The sequence below is a fragment of the Orbicella faveolata genome, unplaced genomic scaffold (assembly GCF_042242905.1).
Source record: "Orbicella faveolata isolate gen_17 unplaced genomic scaffold, um_ofav_v1 contig_2, whole genome shotgun sequence".
Taxonomy (NCBI): Eukaryota; Metazoa; Cnidaria; class Anthozoa; order Scleractinia; family Merulinidae; genus Orbicella; species Orbicella faveolata.
The window spans coordinates 29,113,384-29,131,542 of NW_028301547.1; the positions used below are offsets into that span (position 1 = coordinate 29,113,384).

At 39.3% G+C, this 18,159-nt stretch overlaps 2 protein-coding genes across 2 annotated transcripts; one reads left to right on the plus strand and one right to left on the minus strand.

Annotated features, from left to right (window-relative positions):
• Nucleotides 1-2,622: 2,622 nt before the first annotated feature.
• Nucleotides 2,623-13,713, minus strand: LOC110063908 (echinoderm microtubule-associated protein-like 6). Its single transcript, XM_089290697.1, has 14 exons — nucleotides 12,374-13,713; nucleotides 11,273-11,389; nucleotides 10,837-11,023; nucleotides 10,311-10,416; nucleotides 9,606-9,800; nucleotides 8,947-9,161; nucleotides 7,739-7,927; nucleotides 7,398-7,442; nucleotides 6,832-6,951; nucleotides 5,961-6,132; nucleotides 5,022-5,150; nucleotides 4,024-4,289; nucleotides 3,547-3,703; nucleotides 2,623-3,079 (listed from the first exon to the last, which is right to left on the minus strand). The coding sequence occupies exons 1-14, from the start codon at nucleotides 13,252-13,254 to the stop codon at nucleotides 2,982-2,984; spliced, it is 2,877 nt and encodes a 958-aa protein (XP_089146823.1). The 5' UTR covers nucleotides 13,255-13,713; the 3' UTR covers nucleotides 2,623-2,981.
• A 19-nt stretch (nucleotides 13,714-13,732) lies between these two features.
• LOC110063991 (small ribosomal subunit protein uS8) lies at nucleotides 13,733-17,739 on the plus strand. Its single transcript, XM_089290698.1, has 5 exons — nucleotides 13,733-13,814; nucleotides 14,013-14,153; nucleotides 15,052-15,131; nucleotides 16,541-16,626; nucleotides 17,611-17,739. The coding sequence occupies exons 2-5, from the start codon at nucleotides 14,021-14,023 to the stop codon at nucleotides 17,702-17,704; spliced, it is 393 nt and encodes a 130-aa protein (XP_089146824.1). The 5' UTR covers nucleotides 13,733-13,814; nucleotides 14,013-14,020; the 3' UTR covers nucleotides 17,705-17,739.
• The last annotated feature ends 420 nt before the right edge of the window (nucleotides 17,740-18,159 follow it).

Sequence of the window (18,159 nt, forward strand, 5' to 3'; positions counted from 1 at the left end):
CTCACCTGGTCCAGCGTACGAAGATTCCACGAAGCCCCGAAGTCAAGTCGCTCGACATTCGGCTAAAGTGATTTGATGGATCACGAAACAAGGAGACTCCTGCATCAAGAGTATTTACATTGTATTGCAAACTTCTGTGCGACTGTTATAAAATATCTTCTTAAAAAACAAGAAATCATTTCTACCAACACCAACTGTCAATAACAAATATTTAAGTTCACATGAAACACTTGAAAGTATTGGTGAGATTCAACTGATGATGAAATGTTACCTGTGTTTGAACAATTTCTCTGAAATTTGAAATTTATTTTCTCGAGTTCCCATGGAAAATCGTTTTTGGTGTTATCTCAGGAAACTGTTTGCATCTTTAGCTTTTAGAAAACGCAATAAGAACTGTATATGTAATATTCTTAAAATTATTCTGGTACAAGGTTGTTGCCCGCATTAAAAACTGAAATTGCTCCATTTCCTATCGGATTTCGTCTTAAATCGGTTCCTGGTACAAAATGAGTCAGAAAAATTCAGTATCCAAAATCAACACCAATCTGCCGTTTACCGTTAGCTACTGTTACAGACTGCATGATATTTAGCTGTCTTGCTAGGAACAGTTCCATGTAGTTCTAATAAATAAAGTCACTGATCGATTGTTAAAATCGAACCTCGATAAAAGGAGGCTTTACATCACATTTCCCAGGGTGAAACAAACTCTAATATTTTTTTCGCTGTACACCGTAACCAGCCAAACTTTTTGGATTAACCTCATCATAACTTTTAAGTGTCCACTGAGTGTTGCTTCCTCCAGGGGCTTTTAATTCCCAAATAATAACTCTTGCACGCCTTGCGTGCGTATGTCTTTTTTCAGCCAGACAGTTTCTAAAAGGTTCGCGTGGTAAGTTTACGCACATGTTTTGCCTCATGCCCTGATTGTCCCGTTGCGCCACTCGCATTTTGTTTCATGGCAGTGTAAGTGTGAACAAATGGTTTCTTTTCGACTTGAAACAAACCTGCCTACGAATACAAACAGCTCATGCCAGACTGATAAAATTATGCCAGAAACTCAAAAAAAAAAAAAAAAATGGACGCCACGTACGTTTTGTTCCCCGGAAAGTCCTTTTTTTAATTGTTCTTGTGAAATTATTACATCTTGTATACCAAAGGTGCATGAATGGATAATAATGATATGTAAATAAGGATACAAAATGCAATATATTTCCTACTCTACCCTGATACAATTCTACTGAGCATACTAACAGCATTTTGGTTAAACACTACAAACCGCTCAAATTGCTTTGCTGCATCACTAAGATTTCCTCATGATGTAAAATAACTACATTGTTTTATTGCCGTTCAGTCAATCTATATTGCACGCCGAAAGTGGCCAAGACTGATCTATGTTTCCCTTGTAATATAATACACTATTGAGAAGAAAGGCTTAACGAAAATCGTGAAACAGGAAAACACTATATTACAGAAATGACTCCTGACAAGGTCCATTTGGTATTATTAGGGCATTTTGGTTTGTTGTAATGGTCTCCTAAGCATACACGCCAGCACATGCGCTGAAGTCTGTGATCAAGCTACAACACTGAATATAGAAGAGGCATGGCAGATTGAACGTCTTACACATTTGAGAAATTTGAAATTAGAGCACACACATTTTGTGACACCAGTTTAAAAAACTCAATTTTTTTTCTTAAAAAGCACCAACTTATTAGCGCTTAAACAACCAAGAACTTTTGAGATTTTAAAAACCAACTGCACCTTTAAATACACTTCATAAATATGTAGACATGTAGGTATGTGTGAATTACCAAAGTATGTATCACTAATAAATTATATTGTGCTCGGCGTTCTCTGAAACCTTTCCTTACAGGCAAAGCTAAGGCAGACGAGAATCTCCCATAATCTCACTTCCGTTATCATTGTTACACTTGGAATACAGCTAAGCTACTCTCGTTGAGAGTGGCCTCCGTGACCAGCTAGCTAACTACGAGGGTATGAATAGGGCTTAAAGTTAGTCAAACTTTTACTGTCACCTGAGAAGTGACGCGTTTTTAACTGATAGCTGAGATCTTCAAATTCACTAAGAGACGGGCTATTTTTTTTTTTTTTTTTGACGCAACGGCGGGGGGGGGGGGGGGGGGGGCAGGTGGGGGTGGGGTTGGGCAATTTCCAAAACAATTCCCGCACAGCAAAAACTGCTGAAAAAAACAATCGTGCAACGGGAGCCTTGGGGAAAAATGTGCCTTGTTTCCGATGTGTTTGACTTGAAGAAGAAGTTATTGCACAAGCTATTCCCCACCAAAAAGATCAAAAAAATTTCACCCCCAAGAAAATCGCCCAACACCTCCTTCAATAAAATAATGGTCCGTCCCTAATAGCCGAGAATTAAGAAATACTGGAAGTACCGTTATTCGACGTTTCGATGTGTCCAACATCATTATCAAGAATGAAAATTCGTTAAATTTCACGGAAAAATATAAAAAGAGTTGAGTTTTGAATGTACAAGATGGCATTTCCGTATGCCTGATTTTATGCAAAAAAAGCTAATAGAATAGCCCTGCGTGAATCGAGTCCGATTGCACGTTAAGTGATGGTTTAAAAGCTCTTGTATAAACAGCATTTCGTTAACAAGGCATTCAACTTTATTCCGGCACTTCTTTTCACAACTGACATCGAGTTTTCAACCTCCTTAATGATGCTGGATGCGTCGAAACGTAGAATAGCTTTACTTCCAATAGTTCTTGCTAAATGCTCCAACAAGCGACTGACCATCCGAGCTAAGAAATCGCCGAAAATCGAACTGATACTGACTGAGATCCCACAATCCCCATCCAGGCCCGGGTTGTTCGAAAGGTAGATAACGCTATCCACCGGATAGCGATTTATCCGGTGGATAACGTTATCCAGCCTTTCAAAAACGGGAGCCAGACTGTCAACATTGTCTTGTAATAGCTGCCAGAAGCGTCACGGTAACAGCTTTAATCCCACTGAGGCTTGCCTTTGGCGATAGGATTCTTAATGGGTCCAGTTGGAATGAACTTGGGTTGAACAAGAACTTTATCCTCTACGGCCTTTTCTGTGAGAAATAATGACATTTACTATTAGATGTAATGCAGACAAAGCATAAACGAGTTTCTATTGAGTATTACACAGGTAAACAACAGTCCATGGACACAACTACTTGAGTTACTCAAAGAGCACAAGTTAATCACTCGTCTTCCATTCGTTGTATGTTCAGTGTTTTATTCAGAAAAGAAATGCGCGCCAAACTCTGAAGAACAGTACTTTTCGCTCATTCGGACAGGCCGCAGACAGTTAAATTACAATGCCCTGTCGCCTGCAACTCAGGCAAGAACTTTCCTCTTTTGAGGAGTTGCATTCAACAACACAAAATGGACTCTACGAAAGCAATTATTCGCCTTATTATCGGTAGACAACGTTGGATATTCACCTCCACAATAACGTGGGTGAGTAATAATCAAATATGTGACTTCCCATTTTCTAAATATCCTGTTCTTCTTCCGAGTCAAAGATCATACTGACCTGGTTCGTCAACCTCTGAAACAACCAATCGGTCCCAGATCAGCACGGCCGTGTCCAGACCCCCAGTTGACACAAGCACGCGGTCGTCACAAGTCCACCGAACATTGGTCACGTGTGAGGAGTGACCTTTGTACTGTCGGCCACGTGCCCCTCGATGCTACAAAAAACAACGATGGAATTATTGAAAAGAAAACGACCTCCTGAAGGAAGCGACCCTACCCCAATAACAATAAAACTTCATGGTCGTTAGCAAAGTGGCCATTTAAACGTAATTTGACTTGCTATGAGACACAATTGGGGCAACAGACACAAGAAGCTGAATTAAAATGATGAGATCTAATTCATTCTTCTGAGTCGCTTCGATCTTTTCTTGCTGAGAAAGATCGACGCCACTTTGCTCGCAGGGTATGAAGTCACTAGGTCAAGGAGAACATGAATCGGGAATTTTATCAAATTTGAATCTTTACAAAAACTTACCGACACAGGATACTCAAAAAGCTTCACCAAACCAAAATCATCACCGCTGGCCAGTAAACTGCCATCCTTAGAACGGCAGGTCGCGTTCACGTCCGTGACGTCACTTCCTGGCGGGAAAACACCTTTGACAGTTGGACCCAGGACACAAGTAAAGGTGGACCACTGTAACCTCTCCACATCCGGGACACTGATGGTCTTACGATTCCCAGAAGGCACCTCGTAAAACAAGTGTTCACGTGCTCCAGAGTTAGTCTGGATCAGTTTACCTAAAAAGATCAAGCAAGTTAGAGCGTACGCACACAAACATTAATGCTCCGTCCACACTACGCCGGAGAAAGTTGAAAACGGTGTTTTCACTCGGAGAAATAAACGCAACAATCACCGGTCATTTTGGATTTGTGTTTGAGGAAAAATAAGGCAGGGGAATCACATAATTATCGTGACATCATCTTTTTCAAAAAGCTCCGTCTTAAAAATGTTTTCCCGTCCACACTGAAACGCAAAGCCGGTGTTTCCAAATTCCTCCGGTTTGAAGAGCATTTTCGAAAAGCTCCGTTTTCGTGCCGGATTAGTGTGGACGGTAGGCCTAACCGTAGAAATAAAGCTGCGTTTTCAAATTTCTGCGGCGTATTGTAGACGGGGTCTAAGGTCGGCACGCACAAGGAAACATATTGCGGGGACGTGAAGCAGGGACAAGCCCCTCCTGGTGTACGCATGGACACATGTTGCAAGAACAGTACGCAAGCTGGTGCACACGAAGCGGATGTTGGTTCATTTCCATGTTGTAGCGGGGACAGTTCGCGAGAGCAATGCACACGATGCGACATTGAAAATTGACGTAGTTTTGTCCCTGCTTAATGACCCACGAATTCAAACCAGCTGAATTTCATAAATGTTGCGGTACAATTTTGTCTCCGCAACAGAACCTTTTTCGCATGTCACACGAGGAACACTGTCAAGACAGCACTTTATATTGATATTAACAATCAAATATTTACCTTTAGCGTCCCAGTCCAAGTGTGTGATATAACTAGAGCTTCCTTTGCACACACCAGTTCTTTTACCTCGCCTCACGCTGTAGATATCCACAAAATTATCGTGTGAACCCACCGCCAAAAACTTGCCGTCTGTCAATGCAAAATATAGAACACTTCCCTGAGGCAAAGTTTAAAAGATGATCGCCAGTGAAACGCTGCATAGGTGAAGAGGCAATGGTACGAAATCTTTAAAATCAGTATAAAACCACAAGCGTTCTATCACGATTGCTGTTCTCTGATTGGCTACGTTATTCACAATCTATTCTGTTGTAGATAGTGAGCAGCCTGGCAGTGTGCGGTTGTTGAGAAAGTGGCGGCCGCTTGTTTGCGTTTTCGAAGTGTCTGTGAAGAGGATTTAGGCAAGTTTCTAGTCGAGTTTTGAACGACTAGTGGATTTATGCTAAAACAATACGATTATTCCCTCTAGATTTCTATGCTTGATAGAAATCTCGAGCTCACAATCGTAATGCAAATGGTAAATCAACGAGAACAAAAAGATCAGCAGCTGATAAAACTGCTGAGGTCCTTCTCCTCATTTATAGAGGCTCGTGAAGGTAAGAAAGAAACTCCAAGAAAAAACTGTGAAAAAGATATAAATTTTACGCAACTTCCGTGTTCTGCAAAGAAAGTGAAGTATTTATACTAGGAAAGACAAGTTCCGTTCCGTAAATCTTCGCATATGTGAAGAGTTTCCGATTCTAATTATCCAATCAAAACCAAGCCCGAACTCTCACGAGTGTTCCAAAGCAGTCACGAGATCATGACACCATAAAAAAATTTCATACGACATGTTCGCAAACAAACCAAGCAACATCTCTTTCCGTTAAGCGCAGGCTTTATAACTCTCGAAGAAAGCAACTCTGACCGATGAAAAGCAGTCAGCACCGAGGCAGGAATTACCTGGGGAAAATTTGATGTCTGAAATGCTTTCTTTCCTGTCTTTGAATCCTACGATCTTTTCGAGAGATTCTGAGTCTAAGATGAGGAATCCGCCATCATTCTGACCCACAGCCACTGAAGAACCGTCTGGGGAATATGTCACCGCACGACCACCCTTCTTTAGTCTCTTTACCTAAAGAAGAAACGAATTTATAAAATTATGGCCATCTGACGTAAGACGTGCACAGTTTAACAGTTGAACAGTTGCAAATGTTGTGCTACATTCAAATACAGTGAGACCCCGTTAATACGGTCACCAACGGGCCATGAAAATTTGGTCGTATCAACGGGGTAGGGTCAAATTTCATGACCAGTCTAAACTAAGTGACCTCTTAAGAGATATATCACAACTCTACTTCTAAACAACTGTTACGCATCCGGAATGCGGATGTAATTTTTTAAAAACTTGAAACTTCAGTCAGTATATATAATGTATTATTAACACATGAAAGATGAACATAACTGGTTTAAGTGGCCGTATAAACGGGGTAAAATTACAAATGATGATAAAAGTTGGTGGGATTTCAGAATGTGGCAGTTGGCCGTATTAACGGGGTTTTCTTATTGGAAAATGTATGGACGTTTCGCCGGGGCAAAAAAAAGGTGGCTGTAGTAACGAGGTGGCCGTATTAACAAGGTGACTGTAAGGCGGGATTCCACTGAAGGACATATTGCTTCAATAATTGAGCAAAGGTAAAGATTGAATTAATCCATATTTAGGAAGAGTGTAAAAGCTTTTGTTTCCTGTAAATCCAGTGCCAGTTTACAGTCAGTGTAAAATTATATTCCAAATTACTCCTATCAGGTGAGCAGGTTTCTTGAATTTTCTTACCTTCTTGAGTCTTAGTTTAGTTAGGTCCCAGACTCTGAGCGTCTTGTCATCACTAACCGTCATGCACTCATCATCTGTAGGATGGGTGTCTAGGCCCCAGACCTCCCCTTCGCCATGACCCTATTGCACAAACAACATTGTACAACGTGTAAGGCGCTAAAATATATATGTATATATACTAGTTATGCAACGTTTTCAAGTGGTATACCATGGAATATCCCACGAGTTACATGAATTTTCTCAGAAAACACACAGTGAAGTATACCAAGAAAATACAAGTAACTCATGGAATATTCCATGGTTTACCATGCGAGAGCATTTCATATCAATTTTATACCACGCCATACAAAATACAATGGCCACTGAACTCAATCAATGCGACATACGCTCAGCATATGATGAGAAGGTTGGATGTAATGCTGACAAATATACAAACAAGACTTTCCTGTATTCTGGTTAGCTGTATTTTCTATGGCATGGTATAAAATATTGTATTTTCCAATACATTGATCCCACTGCCGTAGCACTCGACTAAAAAATTCTTACAATTTCCAGCCACTGCATACCTGCACTAGAATGGTCATCTTCCCATCTTCTTCAATTTCAATGATCTAAGAGACATAAATTAAAACCAATAATATTATTTTTAGTAGCGACTTCAAGTTTAAAATGCATCCTGCTCCTTAACCTACACGTAGCAAAACTAACTAACATCTGGTACAATAAAGTATAGTAAAGTAGCATACATGTAGCTTTGAAATACACTTGAAAGGTACATTTTACTTCCAGAATTGATTTAGCGCTTTCAATAAGTGGAGAGCGTAGATGTGTAGTAAACACCATACAATATCTGCAGAAATGTGCAATTCTAAATGTGTGCATGTATTGCAGACCTGTTTTCACACACCTCGTCATTTCCTGTCCCAATGAGTATTTTGTCTTCATCAGTGTGTAAAGCTCTGACAGGAGGCAGATTTTGCAGAAGAACTGAGCCTGGGCTCATGGATGCTCCCTCCACCTTGAATGCCTTGAGACACTGTTCAAACAGTGGGTCCCACATGGTAACGACGCCATCTCTACCACCAGTCACATAACCCTGAATAAAATATTTTATAATACGCAATTTATTACTAAATAGCAAACAATCGTCTTGAGGTTTCCTACAATTTGAAGGCCATTGTAAATTTGCATGCAAAAGGGACTTTTTAGCAATAACACACCAAAAATACATAATCTTTGTTGAGATCATTTGAAAGAGTTACAAAATTCCAGTTATTAATTTTTTATGATACTAACAAAAAGAAAAATACTGATCACTGTTAAACTGAGTGTCTTTCAAATGCTTCATGAACTGACAACACAGTAAACCACTTACAGGAATAGTAGGGGTGTTTCCTGGAGGCAGAGTGAGCTTGTTCAACCATATAGAGACAGAGACAGACAAGATAAAAGGACATGAAGATTAAAGAGAATAAGAAAAGATAACAGAGGTGTTTTTTAAAGTGTTGGACACATAGATGCCCACATAGCAAGCATGCAACATCAGTGTCTACCTCATGGAGCAATGATATGATGTACATCATCCAGGAATTTTTGTATTTGGATGGTCAGATGGATGGGTGGACAAGTGGATTTAAGTGGATGGATGGTTGCTTAAATCCAGTCCAACTTCCTTGGCATAATAATAAAATTTATTATTGCCTTTTGCCGCAACAGGAACCCACCACAAGACAACAGCCAAGCTTAAAGCCTCAAGCGGTCTGAATAAAATTGTCACAGCTCTAAGCTCTCCTTTGTCAAACAACTATCTTGCAGGAAAAGATGAATACATATTGAAAGACAACAAGTTGAGAGAGAGAATGAGATAAGCAGAGGGGAGGGCAATGGAAGTCAGAAGAATATGATATTTACCGGTATTGCTTTCCTATTTCAAGTGAGGTCTTGCCACTTATCATACATAGAAGAGAAGGCCAAAAACTTAATGAAGTCCCTGTCTAAGGAAACCATCATCTGATAAGCTCAGACAAACAAAGTTATGCACAGCTAGTATAAAAAACCCTATCCTCCAGCATAAAGGTAGGCAAGGCCAAAATGAGGTAGCTTGAAGCAACATACCTGTTGCTTTGATTGGCTTAGTGAGTACATAGCACACACAGCTCCCTTGTGCGCCTGTACTGAACGGTACAGAGTAGTTCCTTGCCACACATAAACCAACCCTGTGTCACTACCTGTGAAGCACAGGTCATCTTTAGGACTGTGACAGACACACAACATAGTCGCAGCAGTACCAGCCTTACCAAATGTCACTGGACGCTTCTCCAGCTTCGAATCTACAACAACAACAAAATTTTAATACATAATTTACGAACAACTTTGAATGCAATTTCTTTCTAAAAGTTTAGAAGTAGCTGCACATGACAGAGTAAAAGTATCTGACAACTGTTAAAAACATGATTATATGACTAAGAAAATTACTTCTTTGTGACTGGCTGAGAGCAGGCCAATTTATCGTTAATCCTTAAGTTACACTTCAGTACAAATTAACGCACACTCATTTGTTCTTTTCTCAGTCATATAGTAAATCAGTATTGTTTAAAAGCTTAAGCAATTAAGGATTTACACTACTCATGATACTTGAAAATTCTTTCAAACTGCACTCACCTAAAGGCTTGGGCAAGTTTGAGAGAATTTCCAAATTTCACTCGTAGTGTAAATCCTTAACTCCACTCGCATTCATGCGATTACCTATACTTATTTCCAATAATTATAATTACTTTTTTGTGTCCAGAATTTGATGTGTTTTTCTCCAACTGAAACCAGGTAATTTGGGTTGAAAGGATTCCATTCTAAAACAAAGATCATGTCCTTATGACCACGAGTAGATGCCAGCTTCTCTTCTTTCTTCCAGTCCCACACACAGATACTATGGTCATCATCAAGACCAACATCTGCCAGCTTCTTTCCATCACCTGTAACAAGATAATAATCACCTGGTCAGAAAAAGCAACTTCCTGGTCATTTGCAATGTAGATGATGAAATGTGGGCTGTAAGCATGCGAGTAAGTCAGGGTACTGTCCATCAAGCAGAGTGACCGGACTCCACCTAAGAACCTGTGACATACTGAGAGCTTCAAACAAATTCACACCAAGGAATGACGTTGTGGCCAATCCTGACAGCGAGAGCTGCTGCTTTCTGACAGAGTAGAGCTAGGGTGCAATGATAAAAAGCTACTACAAAACAGTTCTACATGCACATGTAGACAAAGTTTGCAATCTTGCAAGTCGTACAGGGCCCTCTATAGTGATCAATGGAAGTACAGAATGGATGGTATAGTGAAAATTAACCATCAGCACATCCAGATCTGATGCAAGACGATTTCTGAAGTTCTTTTTTCATCCTAGCTATGGTTTGGAGAGCAATATAGTAAAACATATGGAGAGACAAATTTCAGCTGCTTTACACCTCTTGTACAGTGTACCTGAGAAGTCAACACAGATGATGCCCCTCCTGTGAAAACCTTTCAGCACAGACACAGTTCTCATGGAGCTTGCATCCCAAACGTGAGTCTCTGCTTCTTTGCCAACCTGCAGAAATCACCAAGAAAACACACACTATAAAACACACTTGGTAACACACATGAATGTTTATCCATGGATAAACATGCTCTTTAAATTAGGTATGAAAATCCTTTCAGGGAACCTAATAAATGTATTGTATTGTATCTCATGAATAATGTTCTCTGGATAATGTTCTCTGGAGTAAATATCATGGCTATTAAACCCTGTATTTTTCTTTTAGCTGACTGCATGACCAAAATTATTAAGTTTATACCATGGACTTTTGCTATGATGTCCTACTGTAAGTACAAAACACATGCAAACCATAAACACATAGGTTAACTATTGCGGCTACATATAGGTATCTTTATACTTTTCTCCAAACTCATCAAACATTTTTTCAGCCTTGATAAACAAGTACTATATAGTACAATTAAGGAACACTACCTGTCCGGTAGCCACAAAGTCTTTGTCGTCATGAATGGTTAGACAGAGAACATCATCAGTGTGACCCTTGTAGAATCTCTGTTGATGACTTGCTGGACTGTACACTATCCCAAGAGCTGCTACATGAAACACTATCTCATTTGACTGTGTGTAGAACAGATTGTTACATGCATTGTAACCATGGTACCTGTCATGACAAAGAAGAATTGAGATGTGAAACCTTACCAGGCAATAAGAAGAAGCATTCTAAGCAGGCAATTTATCAATATTGACCATTATGCTGTAGTGTATTGATAACAAAGTGGTCATCAGTCTACCGCTCTCTTGTCATCTTTATTAACTATCAAGGACAACACTTGTAAGCATTGTCAATGAATTGCCCACTGATCAAAATGTCACAACACAACATTAAAAAAGCGGTGCTGCCAAAACTTACCCGAAGGCAAACTTAAGATCAAGTCCTTCAGGAGGTCCTCTCTTGCCTCGAGTTGGACTGACTGATCGTGGCCGCTCTTCCTCCTCCGCTGTAGCCTTTTTGGTGGACTTGGATAACCTTTTATAAGTATCCAAATGATTTTTAAACAAGACGTAAACAGTCAAGTAATCCTTGTGGCCTATATTAAGTAACTTCTGTTACATGTAACTAACTAAAACATTTAAAAATTTTGAAGTCAGTGCATATTATATCTTGGCTACCAATGGCAATCTCCAGATAAATTTGTACAGGTAAGTGTTTTCAAAGACAATACCCAGGTCACAGCTGGGGTGAGAAATACTTTATTCTCTCAGCTCATTATTATCAACAATGGACCCACCTACTTGCCAACCAGTCTTTGGTTTTGTTTCAACAACTTGCCATCCATTAGAATTTATCCTATGCTGGTTATACAGTGTATATGTACAGTGTAAGTCCTTATAGTCTCAAAGAGGCCTAAACACCTACAAACATTTTAGTTTCATTGAGGTCTCCTCACCACTTAAACTGTAAGTTCAAATTATTTCTTACATTTTTATAATTATGTTCTTTTGCAGGAGTTTCATTAATATTTTCAGCTGGAGGGCAACTGGTTTTCACAGACGGGCGAAACTATTAGAAATGAACTTCTTTGTGAAAAAACTTTCTACTAGAAGGTCAAACCAGCCGACCAAAATCATCCTCACAGCTAGTCAATTTGCCTGGTGCCCGACCCTTAATGTAAACCCTGTTTTGAAATAATAATAATGTTACTTTTACATATAGTACCACGTACAAGTTCAAGTTACATATTACAATTGGTAACACTTTCTCCAAACTACAAATATTTCTGAGGTGTTCCTTACGCACCATGACCTTGTAGACCTTAGATTTCTAGATTCTTGTATTGTTTTATAACCAGAAAATTTATAGTGTGATTTTGTTAAACCTTACCATCTTGTCCACTTCCATCAATCTATACTCTAAAATTGTTCACTCAAATTATTCTGACTAATATACCTTTAATTGACAATCTTATCATACCTTATCTTACCATGCATTACAATCTTATCATATATTTACCAAGAGTGCTGTCTCCTTGGGGTTTCTTCTTTTGGATTTAATGGACAAGATGCTTGGTCATGTGCCAGGGATAGACAAGCTTTACAAAGCACAGCCCTCCGAGCATCTCTAGATGAGGCCATAATCCACAAATTTTCATCAATAGTGCTCCAGTCTTTCAGGCCACTCTGAGAGGCTTTACGCCTGAAGGCAACATCATACCTCTGCCACGCTCTGTTATCTTGACATTCACGGTATAACCTGGTTATTATACCTTGGTATGCTAGTAAGTCTCTAATTCGGTTGGGAAAATCACAAGTAAAAACTGCAGTATAAGCAGCCATACAATCAGTCCATTTAGTAATGTCATCCACCCTTTCTGTTTCATCGACAAATGTTTTGTTTCTTGCATTTTCTTTGTCAAGGTTTTCTGGGACGAGTTCCTGAAAGTTGACATATTTTCCTTCTCGTATTTGCTTAACAATTTCTTTGGGAACTGGAGGTTGGCCAGTGTGAACCTGATAGTCGGCAATAGGCACAGGTTTAGATTCAAAACTCCTGTGTAAGGGAGAAGTTGACCTTCCCTCAGCTGCTGCCTTCCATAAATTTTCAAAGCTTTTTGAGTGGCTCCCAGAGAAGTTTAAAGATGCATTTGGAGTTATAGAAGTGTTATACCTGTCATACTCATCATCTTCATCATCCTCATCGTCTGACCAATGAACATACGAGTACCCATTCCTCTTTTCAGAACCTCTTGACTGTGACCTCTCATTTCCTACAGTGCCATTTTGTGAACTACTCGCAAGTAGTGTCTCCCAAGCTGCTTTGGAGGTTTTCCCTTTACGTCCTTTCTTGGCATTTGTTTTTGCAGGGTCTAGTTTAACTTTCTCTCTTGTAAACATTGTAAACAGTGCTAGTGGCGCCCAGATATTTCATCGAGTCACGCTTTTCAAATTGTGTGACGATTTCAACATTCTAAATAGTGCCAAAGTCCTTATCAACTGCTTGTAAAAAATCCATCATCTATCATATTCCATAGTACTAAAGTGATTTTATCAACTGACCAAAGGTATTTTGTCGGTAAGGCGTACAAGATCGTAAAATGAACCCTTCAATTTTCTTTTTCCAAAGAGGCGTCGATCATCTATTCATTTGCAGTCGTCAGCATGAAGACAAGTAACAACGACTTCTTTGATGCTCGCATCAGAAAGATTCCTCTTAATATCGATAGCTGATAAATGCCAGATTTAATGTCCATCTACGATAGAGAGCATTTTAAATATTTACACTAATAACCGAAGGAAAAACATGCCATTGGGTTTGTTGATTTCTGTTTACCCGCGCTTTGCTGCCCAGCACCGCGCCTGGAAACTGGAAAAGACTTCAAAGCGAGGCTACCGGGAATATATTATGGTCTAGGAACGAGTGTTCTTTCTCTCTCGCGATCGCGAATTTCCACCAGGTATGCGAAAACTTCCATGAAAAATCCGTCTGCATCGGCTTCAGAAAAGGCGCTTTTAACCTTTTTACTCTCTTTCTCAATAAAACAATAACTGTTCTTCACTTCTGAGTAGTTATATGTTACCTTGTGCCTGGTAAACTGATTTTCATGGCAATTGTTTTGAAACTTGTGTTGATAACAGTGTGTTTCATGTACCAGGGTTCAACATGGTGCGAATTAATGTTTTGAGCGACGCTCTCAACTCCATATGTAATGCTGAAAGACGTGGAAAGCGGCAGGTACTTCTGCGACCTTCCTCGAAGGTTATAATAAAGTTTCTGACCGTAATGATGAAACACGGTAAGTGTATCGGAAGTCTGTGTTTTTGCCTCTTCTGTGGGTCTCCTGAAGTTTTATTCGAACCTCAAAAATATAGTTATCGGAAGCACGTGCCATATTATGTTGTGGTTGTATGAGAAAGATTCAACTACAAAACATTTTGACTTGATGGATACGTACCAGTTGTTAAAGAGGACTTTTTTATTTATGTTGCCTGGCATTGTTTTTACTGTAATTCAAATCCATTTTCAGTAACTGCAGATCTCGATGTAAACTTAGATTAATTTAGCAACCTTTCACCTCCCTTTGTTTATTTTAACGGATCACAGGGTTGTTTGTCGTGTATTGATGTGTTACAGTCGTTTACACTTATAACCTAAATCTTGCCTTTTAAATGATGTTGAGCATTTGGAGGGAAAACTTCTGTAATTTGTATGTACATGTGACTAATTTAGATTATTTGATAAAAAGCCGGCTAAATGGGGAGTGATGACCAGACAAGGTATGATATGGGAGAATCCATTTTTCTGGTATAAACCTCATGATCCATTTCTGGTCATCTTACCATTTCAGTTAGCCAATCATAAATCAGGAAATAGTTCTTCTTGCCTTCCTGTAATGCCTTTGAAGCTAGCCATATGAATAGTCCTCTTTATGTCCTGTGGCACATAAGGCTCTAAAAAGGTAAGGTTAAGTCTCATATGAGCCACGTGGCCCATCACGCCAGAGCTTATCCCAGTTTCTGTAGCATGAACCAACTAGGAGTATTTCTACTCTCCCCTGGGTGGGATGCTTTTCCATTGCTGGGGTACCCCCAGCCGTAATCACGTGGAAATTCATTTGTAATCTAGTGTGATGCAGTTTGGTTTTAATAACTCCTTGGATTTCTGGCAATGACTGTGTATCGTTGTTGTTTCAGGTTATATCGGCGAATTTGAGATTGTTGATGACCACAGGGCAGGCAAAATTGTTGTGAATCTTACAGGAAGGCTAAACAAGGTATATACACTTGTACTTACATGGCCCAAGTTGTTGACAGGATGAATAATACTATTCACCAGATAAATTACCATCAGTTGAATAGTGTAGTTTGTTTTGTTTACTCTTATGTATTAGACAGTGATTTAATCAGGATAGTGTTATCCACACTTCGAACTACTGGGGCCTGACCAAATAGACAACTACTCTCCTCCAACATTTTGTTGATTTATCTTATTATTTTAATTGTTTAGTCAGTGTAGACTAACAATAGCCAATTAGTCACAGACTAGGCTATCTTCGGAGAGACGCTTGCTGTCTGATTTTAGTATGATATTCGGCAGATGGTAGAGAGTTGTATGCTGCTACTATGGTGTTCCAGGTTTTCGTGCATGTTCACTGAACATGACAAGGTCAACACAGGAAGCAGTCATACTGATAAGTACAATTTCAGCTTGCATAGAAGTAACACACTTGGTTGCTTTGTTGATAGTCCGACCACTTGCCTGGTGTGTAAGGTCTAGTCCACACTAGTGACATAACAACACAATGACGTAAGAAGGATGTTGCGTCATTATGTTGGCAGTGTGAACATCCTGACATAACGACATAATAACAACATAAACATAAAAACATAAGGAAGAAGCTGATCTTTTCCTTATGTCGTTATGTTAGGTTTCTGTTAAAACAAGAGTGAACATCATTGACATAATGACAAAGCCAAGCACCAGTCTGAGCTGCACAAGAATTGTTGAACCCAGTCTGCCACCAGCACTATTTTCAAAATGGTGGCGGCTAGGCAAGAATTGACTGTTGGCTTGGAAAGATGAAGAAACACTTGCCGAAGCAGTTCAATGCCATCCAATGTCGTATGACAAAAGTATGAAGGAATTTAAAGACCATAGCCTTATGTTGTTATGTCGATGTTCACATTACCGACATAAGGCAATTATGTTGTTATATCATTGCTGTTATGTCACTAGTGTGAACATGGCTTAATCCATACATTGTATGATGCACAGAATGTATGCGTGATAACTAGAGTACAGGTACTGTAGACGTCGTCCTTAGCACAGGTTTGTCAGTCTGTAGTCTAATTATGGCTATAGTTTAGAAAAACTTGTTATTTTACTGTACCTTTCAATAACGCACAAACTACAAAGTTTAAAATCTAACTAACAGCAGCGTTTTTTGCTGCTGTCAATCCTACTTAGGAGGTCAACCAACAAGCCTTTAAATAAAGAAAGACAAAATGAATCAAAATCTAACAATTACAACCCACAGTTATGATGACTGTCAGACAACAGCGAAACAAAAAATCATTGATTATGCAGAGTTTGCATGTTTGTAAGGTGTCACAATTAAGCTAAAGCTTATCTGCTTTCATGTGCTAAACAGTGTCCTGACAGTTCTCATCATGTTGTTTGCAGTGTGGTGTCATAAGTCCTCGTTATGACTTGAAAGTTCACGACATTGAACAATGGGCAAGCAATCTTTTGCCATCAAGACAGTTTGGGTAAGTAAAAATTTGAGCGTAAAGCCCGCTGTTTGAGACAAGAGTACTTCCCAAGTTAGTTATATAGCTGGAATTTTATCCCCTACAGTGCTTGCTCTCACAAGCTACAGTATTTGATAGTCAAATGGCATGTAACAGTGAAACTGTTTGCCCCCAAAAGTCTCTGAGTGGGCAACATTGAGAAATCTATGATCAAATGTCGATCGGCAAGCTCCGTTTTCACGTTGGATACTAATGTCGTCGTTGTGTTATGTAACAAATAACTTAACGACTGCTTCCTCAGGAACAAGTTCATTTTGTTTTTAGGGAGTCATTGTTTCCTTCAGCTCTGCCTTGGAGAACATTGAGATTCATAGGAAACAAAATTAATTATTTCCCTCATCATTTTAATGATGAGTAAAATAATTAATTAACTTAAAAGTGTTTGGTATTAGAGTTTCCAAATAATGCCATTACTAGCAGAATTTGCATTCATTTCTCTCTGGTAGTGGAGTTGGGAAAAAGGCTGGTGTTTTGATGCCTTGAATGCCTTTGTTTCTATGAGTGTTGTGCTGTTTGTTGTCTTGATAAGGTACAAGTTACGTGGGAAAGGGTAGAGAGATACATATGGAATTTTATGATTTAATTCTCTGAAGAGTTCCTCTGAGACACACATCAAGCAACTCTTGCAGTGTTCTTGTCCAGGAGACTGCTGGCCAGCTTCCCAGATTCATCCATAGCTTGAAAACCACCAAACGTATAGATAACTTATTAAAATGAGAACTGATAATTTAAGATAACGCAGGACTGAAGGGTTAATTTGTAAAGTGGAAGACGTGGAAGAGTGCTTGCTCTTTAAACCAATTTTATTCGAAAAATAAGGAATTTTTCAATGGATAGACAATATCCTGTGAGCCTGTTGTCGTGGGGTACGTGTTAATTCCATACATGTTTTTGCAGACTGTTAAAAACCAAATCCATTAAAAATGATATTTTGGTTTGCAGCTACCTTGTCATCTCAACGTCTAGTGGCATTATGGACCATGAAGAAGCCAGAAGAAAGCACACTGGTGGAAAACTCCTAGGGTTTTTCTACTAACCGAGATTATTATAAATAAACAGACTGTTTCTGTGTATTGTCTTGGTTGGTTTGCATGCGTGTATACTTTATGCACATCAGCTTCAGGGGTCTTTTGAGAAACTTCTGAGGTTATTCCTTAATCACGTTCAGTGAGACCTTCTGCCCTCGGAATCGCTTTTGAGTAACTGCCTTATGATCACAGGTCCAACTTCACACTAAGATAATTATTGTGAGCGACGACTTCAAGATTAGCGGAAATCAAAAACAGTATGATAGAATTAACGGCACTTAACTGTGAAGTCACACTGACAGATTTGTCGCTTGAAGGGATTTATTGAAAGAAAGCCACCCTGGACACGTTTTAATGACCTCGTTGATCTACGTTACATACTCACCGTTCAAATCATTTATTACAGTTTAGTCTTACTTTCTGACGTTGAAATGGGGAGGGAATATGACGGGAATTACAACAG